The following is a 12,100-nucleotide window of genomic DNA, read 5'->3' on the forward strand; positions in this document are numbered from 1 at the left end:
TCGAGTATAATTCGCTTTTTAATGAGAAGAACGTGTGTAAATGACAGGACGCCACCGCCGTGCGCAGATGGCGGTCACAGAATCCCCTTCAAACTCATTCTGCCCAAGGAAGGGAGGGAGGGAGGACGCAGGGGGGCTCGAGAGCTGGCAAGCCCCTGCCCCACCTCGGTCCTGCAGACTATGGGGTCACCGACTGTTGGCCTGCGCACGCCTCTTGAACGGTAAGCAGAGATCGAAAGCACAGCAGCAATAATACTGGGTAAGTCCTTCCTTGCTTAAAACATCTGAATTAATTCATTGAAGGTATCAAAAATATACCCTGTAAACCAATATATCATTTACACCTGCCTTTCCTTCCCACCGCTGCGGCAACGATGTATGAAAAAAACAGTCCAGTTCCTCGGAGCAGCCGCTCACCCCAGGCCGCACCCGGCCCTGTCGCCCGCCCATCTGGCCTGACTTGGTTTCCAGCGATCTCGTCGGCTGGGGCAGCCCGTGGGGACCGGGACAAGAGCGCTGGGGCCTGGACAGGGCCTGTGTCCGTCTGTCCAGAGTGCTAAGCGGGATGGGGACGGAGGGCGGGTGCGGGGCCTGCTAGCTCAGTTTAGACTTTGGTTCCAAATGCGTTAGGTGGGGAGGCAGTGGCGTGGGAGGTGCGTGGTCGTCCTGCTTTGGGTCCCTGGCCGCCCCGGCTGTGCGCGTGTGGCCGCCACACGCCTGCCGTGCCCCCTCCCCGGCCCCTCCCCTCCCGAGCACCAGGTAAACATCCCCTGAGTAAGGTCACTGCACAGGGCCAGCCGGGGCGGGAGTCGTAGTTAAGGCTTTAGACAGGCAAGGATGCCGGCTCTGGACGGACGGACGGACAGACGGGCGCACAGGCAGACTCAGGGGCTCCTTCCTCGGTGGGGGGAGTCGGCAGCCGGCCGCTCGCCGGCCCACCCCGTTCTGAGCCTCACTCGCTGTCGGAGAGCGTCTCGTACTGCGAGCAGAGCAGCGGCTTGGGCTCCTCGTCCCAGGCGTGATGGGGGCCGGCCAGGGGCCCGCTGCCCGCGGGGAGGCCAGGCGGGGGCGGGGAGGCCATGACCCCCGCCTGCAGCCGCATGATCAGGGGGTTGTAGGGGAACGGTGTGGACCCTGCGGAGAGAGCGGGAGAGAAGCCCCGGGGCCCCCGGTGAGCCTGGCGGCCCCCAGGGGCCCACCCACCTGCCACCCCGGGAGCTGGGGCCTCGGCCTCCTGCCTCCCCACCCCTTCTATCTCCTGGAAGCTTTCTCAAACTGCCCGCCTGGCCTCACTTCCAGCACTCCCGCGCCATTCATGCCCGGCAGCCTGTCGCCTGGCCGCCTCGCTGTTCCTGCCCTCGCCCCCCTGCGTCTGTCCTGCAGCCAAGAGCTCTCTTGAACCTGCGGGAGATCACGCACCTCCCCCAGGGACCTCCTCGCACTCACAGAGAAGTCGGGGGCTCCCCTGAGACCCCCCCAAGCCTGTGGGACCGGCCCTTGCCCACAAGCCTCTCTCTTCACTTCCTGAATCCTTCACCCTCTCTCTAAATCGTGCCCTTTCCCTCCACCTGGGCCCTTACGAGAAGCATCCTGACCATCTGCGAGCCCCAGTCCAGCTGGCCAGGGCCCTGGGCGATTGTCTCAGAACAGGCCTGACCACGCGCTCCGCAAACAGTAGGTGCCCGGGCAGCCGGCCGGGCCCACCTGCCCGCCCCCGGTGCCCACCTGCGGACGAGGGCCGGTCCTCCCACACGCGGTTGGTGAGTGGGGTCCGGCGGTTGCAGTCTCCCTCCGAATGCACTGAGGAGACGGAGGGTGGCCGGTCCCCAGACGCCAGGCCTGGGGCCGGGGACTTGGCTTTTCGGCTGCTGGGTCTGCCAGAGACTTTGGCCTTCCCGCCACCACCTGCAGGGGGACACATGGGAAGGGGCCGCGTTGGACTGAGGACAGCGCTCACACTGTAGGGGTGGGGGGTGGGTGAGGCCCTGGACCCCTGCTTCCCGGGCCCCCCAGGGAGGGAGAACAGCAGCCCAGCCCCCTGGGAAGCCAAGGAGGTCGACCAGATGGCCAGACCCAGCCATGAGCCTGGATTTGGAGGGGGTTTCTACTAGGGGAGTGGGTAGAACTACTTGCAAAGCCCCCTCAGGCTGCCCTGAGGCCCCCTACCCGCCAGGGGCTAATACCTCAAGCACGGAGCCTCAGGCCTCTGGCTTGACCCTGACCATTGCCCCAGGACTGTGCCGGGGCTGGGCAGGCTGTAGGCCCTCTGCAGAGAAGCCAGGGCCCCTGAGGCCAGGCCTGGGCCCTCATTAAGTCCAGAAACTTCCTGGGGCCACAGTGTCCAGGTCAGAAAAACGGCTCAGGAATGGCTTGAGCCTGGCCCTTGCTCTGACACGCAGAGTGTTGGTTAGGGACCCAGGGCAGAGGGCGAGCCAGCCTGTCGGGTTTCCCTGATTCATCTGAGTTTGGATCTGGCACACAGGCACTGGTCTCCTCCCCATCAGACCCGAGGGCCAGCCGTGAACATGCTTGGTGGCCGCAGCAGACACTGGCCCACTGGCCCGGCTGCCGTGAGCCCAAGGGCCCCTCCTGACCCACACAGAGAAGGGGGGTCCTCACTCCAGCCTGATCTCCCCCAGGAGACACGAGATGGGCCAGGACGCGGGCATCCCGGGACGAATGTCCAGCAGGGGAGGAAGGCAGGGCAGGGCTCGGGCAGCGGTGTGAGTGTTTTTAGAAAAGCGGCAGCTCCTTCGGGCCCAGTGGGCGAGGGCGGACCGGGGCCACGCAGACACCTGGGGGTGTCCGCCCAGCTTGGGGTTAGCCAACTCCAGGACCACGTCAAACACGCACAAAAATAAGAGTCACAAGCTCCAAAGCTGGAGGGGGGTTGGTCAGAGGAACGCGGAGGGAGGCGGGAGGATTAATGACACCGGGGTGGGGACAGACGGGGTGGAGGAGGCCTGCAGACCTGGCGAGGTGAGCGCGTGTTCCCTCCGTCCGTCAGCAGCGGTTACGGGCATAGCAGCGGGCAGGCTGGCACTGGCATTCAGAGGGTTAAAAGCATTGGCGCTGAGCGGGTGCTCCTCCCACTGATCATATTTACCCATGAGCGCCTTTCTAATAATGGCCTCCAGCCCCATGTTGGTGCTGGCATGCTCCTGCACCGCCTGGCTTCTGCAGGTCATGAGGCCTGGGAGAGAGACACACACACAAAGGGGGCCGGAGGGGCCAGAGGGACAAGGGGGAGAGAGGGAGAGAGAAGCAGAGAGGGAGAGAGGGAGGAGAAGAAAGAATACACAGTGAGCACATTTTGGCAAAGCAACGATTCTTGATTTCCCTATCTTCCCCCCTGGTTTCCGCTGCAGGGTGATGGGGGCGGGAGAGCTCCCTCTGACTCGGGCTCTGGAAGCTCTCAGGAATTCCCGGTGGGGGAAAAGGTGGGCTTGGGGTGGTTAGATGACCACCCCCCAAGCCTCATTCCTACTCTGCCCTCTGGGAAATCAGAAGCCCCTTCTGGATCCCTAACCCCAGCTGGGGCTGCTTCTTTTTTAAAAACTCGAGTGGTCTTAAAAAGGAGCGGGGAGCGGGATCAGGGGGTCCCCGTATTTGGGGAAAGGGCTGCTGGGAAACTAAGTCAAGCCAGAGCTCAGTGCTGGGCGTTGGGGGGTCCACCCTGGTTCCCGGGGGCTGCTGGGAGGAATGGAGGACCAAGGTGACCAGACGGTCCTCTGGCCGCCCCTGCCTGCGAGGCCTGGGACCCTCAAGCCCCCCGTCTGCCCCCGCAGCTGGGCCTAACTCTCCTCCCACCCCGTCTCCCCGCCCGGGAGCCACAAGGAGAAAGAGGTGCAGAGACGGACGGTGGAGGGGGGGGATCGCAGCCATGCAGTTACGGTGCGTGCGGGGGTCAGGGCGGAGCTGGAGACAATCACATGGCCGCCCCCGGCCCGGCCACCCGGCACCAAGCGGTCCGATCGACAGCTGTCCCTCACGAATCCTTCCAGACACCCACTTCAAAGTCACGCCAGTTATGCCTCTTTTTCTGTTTACCAGGTTTTCTGTCCCTCTCTTGTTTGCCTGTGAACCATTCTGGGGACGTTTGCAAACCCTGGGGAATGTGCCTCTTTTGGGCATTTTTGTTAAACCAGAACTTGCTTCCAAAAACCTCCGACGAAGCTCTCTGCCTGCCACTGGGCAAAATTTTCATGGATTTTAAAACTTCCACTCTGAGTCAATTGTATGATTACCAAGTGGCCAAACAACGGGTCTTGCTGACCCCTAACTCGTCTGTAAAGGGGACCGATGGTTACTGGGAGGCTCGGAGCAACACGGCAGCATCTAAAATCACATTTCTAAAGCAACTATTTGCGGTCTACGTTTTCATTTTCTTTCCTTCCTTTTGGTTGCAAACTCATGCACAGCCACAGGACCCCTTGACAGTTTTGTAGCTGTGTCTTGGCCACGCTTCATCAGCACTTAAAAAAAGTCATGTCCGTCAAGAAAAAGCAAAATTTCCAGCAGGGGTGAGTGGGGCGGGGAGTGGGGGAGAAGCATTTATGATCCTACAAACTAAGACACTGGGAAGTGGAAAAAAAAGATGCGAGGGACACAGGTCATGATGGCTCCTTGGTAGGTCAGCATCCTACGATCACAGACGTTACTGAACCTGCCACCCAAGGTCACGGGTCCATGGTCTGTCAGTGCCAGGCAGGAAGCTGACCGACTCCAGTCCTAAAGCAGGAGCTAATTAAGCAGCAGAGACCGGGGTCTGGGGAAATTTTGTGTGTGTGGCCTAAACTGCTTTGAAAAAAAAGTTGAATCTAATTTATATGCAAGTTCCTTGTACCGCATGAATTTCTACACACACGTGCACCTGTGTCGGTGTATGAGCATCTCTGAAATGAAAACATGAAAACATTCATTTCTGTCCATCTTGTTGTTTTGACCAAATTGTCTCCTCCCTATTGCCTGAGGCTCAGCCAAGCCCCCAGCGTCTAGTCTCTGGGTGGACGGACATTACCCAGTTGGGACCCCCATTTAGAGGCCCTGTGGCCCCCCGATAAAATCCAGCGGCTGCCTTTTGCTCAGCACATTCCCAGAGCTGTGACGGCCCTCAGGGAAGGTCAGCGCATCCCCCCAAAGACGCCTCGTTCCTCCCCGCACCGGGCAGGCCTCCGGCGGAGGGTCAGCCCTGTCTGCTCTGGCTCAGCCGCTTCACACCAGACACCAGGTGCTTCCCCAAAGCCCCGTCCCAGTCCTTCTACAGAGGCAGCAGAAATGCACAGTGTAACCCCACGGGCTCCAAAACACCATAGAAGGCTTAAGTTTCAGCGTAAAAACGTGTGTGAGGGCTTCCCTGGTGGCGCAGTGGTTGAGAATCCGCCTGCCAATGCAGGGGACACGGGTTCGAGCCCTGGTCTGGGAAGATCCCACATGCCGTGGAGCAACTAAGCCTGTGCGCCACAACTACTGAGCCCGCGTGCTGCAACTACTGAAGCCCACGCACCTAGAGCCCGTGCTCCACAACAAGAGAAGCCACCGCAATGAGAAGCCCGCGCACCGCAACAAAAAGTAGCCCCTGCTCGCCACAACTAGAGAAAGCCCGTGCACAGCAACGAAGACCCAACACAGTCAAAAATAAATAAATAAAATAAAGTTATATATAAAAAAAAATGTGTGTGAATTTTACACTCATCTCTGGAATACATCTGCACTGTTTCCCCAGCTCCCTGGATGGAATTTTCAAGTAACACTGACGCTCTACCTATAGAAAGTGCCCACGTGGACCACGTGCACACACAGGCCCACTCCGCATCCACACACTCGCATCTCCAGCTGAGACCCCAACAGACAGGTTCCGGGTGTTGTGTGTGATGCTAATACTGTACTACATGCACCAGGAGGCCTTGAATTTGAACTCCAAATAGACACTCCTTGCCAGGCCCCGCCGGTCTTTTGTGTGTGTCTGCATCCCCACTGCAGAGGAGGGGACACACTTGAACTATGAAAGGCCACCTGTCACCATGGCTACGGCTGACGTGAGGCCCAGTGACCTCCGAGGCCTCACTCCCAAGTCTCCTTCCAGGTCCAGACACCCAGCTTGACCTCCCTGGGCGCACAGTGACGGGGGAGGGGGAGGGAGGGGACGGGCTGGCGGCCGAGCAGCCCGGGGTGAACGGTTACCTGCTCCGGTGATGGCGGGCATGTTGAAGATCTCCGTCCCGGGCTGGCCAATATCTGGAGGGGGACGACGAGATGGGTGAGGCCTACGGGTCCTGGAAAGCACCTGCCCCCCTATGTCCCCTGTCTGGTCTAGGCAAGGTGCACCACCTGGGAGCTTGCGCAATGCAGACAGATTTAGCAGGGCTGGGGCAGGGCCTGAGAGTCTGCGTTTCGAGCCAGCTGACCTGCGTTTCGAGGCTACTGACCTACTGGCCCAGGCACAACACTTGGCAAGGTTCCGGGCTTACCAGCCTGGGCCGCTGAGAGTCTGCAAGGCTGCGACTCCAGCCCCAGAAAGAGAAAAGCCTCTGCAAGGTCCCCAAGCTCCCCCGCTAACGAGCTTTTTGAGGCCGGGGATGTGATGATCCCTCCTTCATTGGTTCACCCACTCATGTGTTCTCTTGAGCATCTGCTATGTGCCGGGCACTGTGCTGAGAGGGTGGAGCTAAGCTAGGATTTACGTCCAGTAACCACGTAAATGGGGAAGACAAATCACAGATGCGAGGCGCATCGTGCATGGGGTACACACGGGGTCCTTGTAAGGGCGGGACCCCGAGCTCTGGCGCCCAGTACGAACAGACCCGTGCGTGCCAACAGTCCCTGAGTGCCCGCTGTGTGCCGGGCATCATGCTGTGACAACCCAGCAAATGCCTACGGGAAAAAGAGGGACAACACGGGCTCCTTGAACGTGAGGTGACGGGCCAGTGGGAGAGGTGGTCGGCGGGTCCACCCGGCTGTGCTGACCCCCAGCCCCCGGCAGCCCCGCTCCCGAGGAGGGTGGGCCCCTTACTGTATTCTGGCTCGTTCCGGTTGTGGGTGTTCAGCTTCTTGTTGATCTCCTGTTTCTTAGATTTGACCATGGCCGAGTTGCTCTCGGTCAGCTTGCTGAAGAAGGCCGGCGGCTGGCTGGTGTTGCCTGGGGATTTGGAGCCCATCCTGCTGCGAGGATCAGACCCCCCAGGTCAGTTCACTTGGTGCTGAGCTTGCACACCCTTGATGATGGGGGCTCACCACCTGAGCTGCCTTAGAAATCCAGAATGAAGCTTCTCCCACCTCGTGCTTGCTTCCCCCACTTCTTAGGGCCCATGTCTTCCGAAATCCCCTCTGTCATCCACCTATCCTTGGGCTCAGGGTGTCTCTGCAGAGCCCCAGCTGCCCTGGTGGGCCACGCCTGTCTACCTGCAATAGCCGGACTCCCGGAAAAGAGCCTCGGGAACCAAAGTGGGCTCAGACCACATCTTCCTCTGAGGTCAGGGGGCCTTTCTCTCCACCTCCATCCCCTGCTCCCCGGAGCCCCAGTTTGGTCCAGCACACTTAGCTCTTTATTTCTCAGATCCTCAAGTGCCGGCAACAGGGGCCGGGCCTGAGCTAAGAGACCCCAGCCCAAGGCTCAGGAAGCTGCCGTGGAGGTCCACCAAGTTTTGACCTTGTTTAGCAGGTCTGAGGCCCCCCGGCTGCACCCCAAGCCCTTGCCAAGCCCCCAGCTGCACAGCGGTGGATCGAGGCCACAGGGGGGCAAGGGCCCGAGCCCTGAGCATCCCCGGAAGGGGAGGGGCCGCCGTGAAGGTACCTGGGCTCCGCCTGCTCCCCGTCCCGGTACAGCAGCGGGTACATGGTGCTCCGGGGATGCCCGGGCTCTGCCATGCCCTCCGGCGGGGACACAGGTTCTATACCATCCTCACTGCTGCCCAAGGCTGACGTCTTGCTTGGCTCTGGAGACCTGGGCGGAGAGAGGGTCCCTGCGGTGGTCAGAGCTCAGAGCTCTCCCTCTTGAAGAGGGCGCATTCCTTCCTCCACTCCCCGCTAAGCCCTGCCTCATTCTAAACCAGGGGCTAGCACGCTTTTCCTGTAAAGGGTCAGACAGCAAACGTTTCAGGCGTTGTGGGCCACTTGTAGTCTCTGCTGTATATTCTCCTTCTTTAAAAAATAACCCTTTAAAACGTAAAATCATCTTTAGCTCACGGACCATGCAAGAACAGCCCGTAGGCTGAATCTGGCCCACGGGTGGCACTTTGTTGAACCCCTGCTGCACCCCGATGCCAGGGACCCCACTCTTCCCTCAAAGACATGCTGCTGTCTTCCCAACTCTGTGCACCACCCGGAATGGCTCCTTCATCCTAGAGCGGGGGTCCCTTCCCGTTCCTCTCCTCTCTGACCAGGGAGCCCCCCAGGGGTAACCAGGAGTGCAAGTGTGTATGTGTCCGTTAGGAGGCAGCTCTCAAATCACATGGCTCTGCTTCGAATCCCAGCTCCGCCACTGACTAGCTGCGTCCCTATAGGCAAGTGAATTCACTGCTCTGTGCCTCAGTTTCTTCGTCTGTGAAATGGGATAACGCTGCCTACACTTCCTAAGGTTGTGGTGAGGATCCTGGTTAATATGTGTGAAGTATTCAGCTTGGTGCCTGAAACCCCCCCGAGTGTGGCATATGTAACACCTATTGTCCAGTTGCGCCGTGACCTTGAGCAAACTCCCCGGTCTCCCTGAACCTCGGTTTCTCATATGTGCAATGGCTCCAGGCGGGCCTCGCACTTTACTGGGCTCAAGCTTCCCGCAGCACACACCTAACAGAGCCCTGTCGGTGGTGACCAGCAAGGGTCACCCTGTCTCCCACCGCCGCTCACCTCTTGCCCCCTTCACTGTGGGGTGAGCCACGGGCCGGGGCGCCATGGTCCGGGGCTGGGAGGTAGAGGTCGCTGGGCGGGCGGCGAAGGTCCAGGACGGGGCAGCTGGCTCCGGGGAAGGAGTAAAGGGGGGCAGGGAGGGGCGCGCTGAGCTGCTGTGGGTGGTGCCGCGTGTAGTCCTGCGTGATGACCTCCTGCAGGCCAAGGGTCAGGGGACAGGAGCAGGGTCAGCGCCAGCCATCTGCCAGAACCTTCCAGGCGGGGTGAGGGCTGGACTGAGCTTTGGGGGCAGAACCCGGGGGCTTGGTCCTTGGCTCCCCGGGGGCTTCGGGCCTGCCCACACAGCCTCAATGCCCCCAAGTGCATGGGGTGGGAGCATTGGCCCAAGTCTCAAAGTGGGCCCCCAGGTGGGCCGGGTTCCCCTGACCAGCGTGTGTAAGATGTGGATCGCGGCTGGGCTCGTGCACCTGAGGCTCCGTCAGCTGGATGAGGGGGCGGATGTAGCACCTGAGTTTGAGACTCTGGGACCCCTGGCACGGCTTGCCCTCACCAACCCCCAGATCCCTGGCTCACCTCACCAGGACTCAGTTTACCCATCAGACGGTGTGCGGACCCTCCCCCACCCCTTCCTCGGGGCCGGGTCCCACCCCAGGTACAAAGGCAACGAGGAGGGGGCAGAGGAGGGGTAGTTACACTGATGTGCTGTGCCAGCGTGACCACCCGCTGGTGACCTTTGACCCCTGGGGTGGTCTGGAGCAGCGGGCTGGACGAGGGCTGGCTCTCGGGCAGCGGCCGCAGGTGTGGGAGGTGTGCAGCCTCGCCGCTGAGCTTCCCCGGGCCTGCGGGCAGAGCAGAGCAGGTCAGGGCGTGGCTGAGGTGGGCGAGGCATGCGCCTGGCGGGGCTCCTGCCCTCAAACCCCGGCTCTGCCCTCTGAGCTGTGGCGCGAGGCCGATTCCGCCACCTCTGAGCGCCTCAGTTTCCCCATCTGCGCGATGGGGTGACAACCGTCCCTGTCTCACATGCGGGGGGGCGGGAGGGGGCTCGGAGGCAGGGCGGGACCCTACCTGGCTGCTTGTGCCGCAGGTCCCCTTCCAGGTGGCTCTTGTCGAGTTCCTCCAGGTGCTTGGGGAGCCCCTTGTCATGGGTCAGGCTGGGCGAGCTCACGGGGCTGACGGGCTCCACCCCATCAGGGCTGTAGCCGCCGCCGTGGTAACCTGAAGCCGGGTGAGGCCGCGAGTCAGGCCAGCGCCAGGGCCCCGCTGCCCCTCGCAGCCTACCCTCCCACGCTGGCGGGGTCCCCCAGGCCGGGGGTGGGAGCTGGGGCGGAGGGAGAGAGGGAGAGAGCCAGAGTGGGGTCTGCTGGCCGGCCAGGGGTGGGGGCGGACTGAGAAAAGAGGGATGGGGGCTGCAGGGAGAGAGGGCTGTAGAGAGAGCTGGACGCAGAAGCAGCGCAGAGAACACGACGCACAGGCAGGCAGGCGGGGGGTGGGGGGGGGACGGGGAGAGATCCAAGGAGAGGGAGAGCTGGACAGCAGCACAGGTGGGAAAAGGGACGGAGACAGAGCCCGGTGGTGCTGGCGGGCCAGGGGTGGGGAGAGTGAGATGGGGCGGATGAGTCTCTGCGAAGGGAGTGTAGGGGCAGCGGATGGGCGGTGAGGGAGTGAGGCCGGTGAGGGCTGGGGCGGGAGCGACACTCAGGTCCCAGTGTCCCCGCCGGGCCACAGCCCCGCTCCAGCACGGAGGACGCCCCTTGTCCCCGGGGCTGCTGGCTGGCGGGCCGGCAAGGGGAGCGTGGGGCAGAGTACCCCCAAGACTCCCTCACGACCTGGGCAGGACGCAGGGGGCAGGTTCCCAGCTCCTCCTGGAAAGTGGCGGCGCTCCCCCCCTCCCCGTCTTCTCTCCGCCGTATGCCGGGGGCTGGGGGGCGGGGAGCGTCCTCCAGACCACACACAGCAGCAGGCGGAGGCATCGCCTGCGCCCCTCTGCAGCCCCGCTCCCCAGACAAAGGCGCAAAGGGGAGATGGGAGGCGCGGCTAAAGTCAAAATCACAGATCCATTCATTAAAGGAAAAAAAGCGAAAATCCAAAACAACACAAAAAAATCATGATAAAACGATGTGCGAAGGATGAGGCTGCCGCCCGCTCGGAGGGCGTGTGCGCGGCTGGAGGAACCATCAGAGCGTGCAACCGACGAAGACGACTTTCAAAACAAAATACCAAAACCAACGAAAAATGGGGGAAAAATAAAAAGCAGAGATCTGAAAATATCTTTAGGCCACAAGACGGAGCGGGTGGGCGGCGGGGCCAGAAGTCTTACCATCGCGAGGGGAGTCGTTGGCCAGCGAACCTCCTTCTCGCGGCCCTTTATCGTGAGCAATTTGACGCATGATTATCGCGTCTATGAAGGTGGCCGCTGTCAGGGTGGTCTTACCCAGAGAACGGAGTTCCAATTCCTGGATGGAAAAGGGTTTACTTTGAGTCTTTTCCCGGTGCAGGTCCGAGGCCGAGGCGGGCGGCGCTGGCTGGTCCGGGCTGGCGTGGTGGGGCGTGAGGCCCTTCGCCGGGGCGCGGGCGATGGCTGCGTGGCCGGAGCCAGGCGGCGCCAGGGGCCGGGGCTCAGAGCCCTTGCCGGGGGAGGACGCGGGCTCCAGCCCCGCGCGGGCTGGGGGCTTGGCGAGGAAGGTGTGGCCGGCGTCCGCTCGGGGCCGCTCGGGCCGGGTGACCCGCGGGGCCTCCTTAGGCAGCAAGACAGGCTCCAGGAGGGTGGGGTAGACCCCGTCGAGGGTGCCACCCAGTGGGCAGTGGGTGGCGGGTGGGAATGTGGCGGCCGGGCGGACAGGCGAGGAGGTGGAGGTGGACCTGGCGGAGGAGAGAGGGCGGGTCAGCGGCTGCGGGAGCCACAGCCGGGGCCTGTGAGGCCGAGGCAGGTTCACTCCCTCACTTTGACACCCTGCGGAGTCACCCCTGCCCGGAAGAGCTCCCACGCTCCCTACTGCTCTCAGAATAAACGCTGCTGACCGTGACCTGCGAGCCCCCGTGCCACGTGGCCTCACCTACCCCATCCACCCGTCGTCCATCCAGCCCATCAGCTTGTCAGCCCAAAACTTTTTACTGAGCACCTACTATGTGTCAGGCGCTGTTCTAGACACTGGGGTACGGCAGTGCACAAAACAGACAAAAGCGCCATACATTCTAGGTGAGAAGACAGACTATGCGCGTGTCAATGTGATAACATGATAAATTAAACCCCTATCAG

The 12,100-nt window shown here is 61.7% G+C and overlaps 1 protein-coding gene across 24 annotated transcripts in view; it reads right to left on the reverse strand.

Moving 5' to 3' along the window:
- The window catches only part of NCOR2 (nuclear receptor corepressor 2), a 223,504-nt gene continuing 211,404 nt past the window's right edge, over positions 1-12,100 (reverse strand). For 11 of the 24 annotated variants that reach the window (XM_082353168.1, XM_082353185.1, XM_082353183.1 and 8 more), the window contains 10 exons: positions 11,162-11,703; positions 9,910-10,059; positions 9,538-9,683; positions 8,845-9,038; positions 7,793-7,942; positions 7,013-7,161; positions 6,184-6,237; positions 2,972-3,193; positions 1,726-1,905; positions 1-1,134 (listed from right to left, as the gene is read on the reverse strand). In XM_082353168.1, the coding sequence (XP_082209294.1) occupies positions 953-1,134; positions 1,726-1,905; positions 2,972-3,193; positions 6,184-6,237; positions 7,013-7,161; positions 7,793-7,942; positions 8,845-9,038; positions 9,538-9,683; positions 9,910-10,059; positions 11,162-11,703 (1,969 nt within the window). In that variant the 3' untranslated portion in view covers positions 1-952. The remainder of the gene's footprint in view (positions 1,135-1,725; positions 1,906-2,971; positions 3,194-6,183; positions 6,238-7,012; positions 7,162-7,792; positions 7,943-8,844; positions 9,039-9,537; positions 9,684-9,909; positions 10,060-11,161; positions 11,704-12,100) is intronic. The other 13 variants (XM_082353178.1, XM_082353176.1, XM_082353186.1 and 10 more) reach the window with 7 other exon arrangements.

This window comes from Balaenoptera borealis (assembly GCF_965194805.1).
Source record: "Balaenoptera borealis genome assembly, chromosome: 14".
NCBI classification, from domain to species: domain Eukaryota; kingdom Metazoa; phylum Chordata; class Mammalia; order Artiodactyla; family Balaenopteridae; genus Balaenoptera; species Balaenoptera borealis.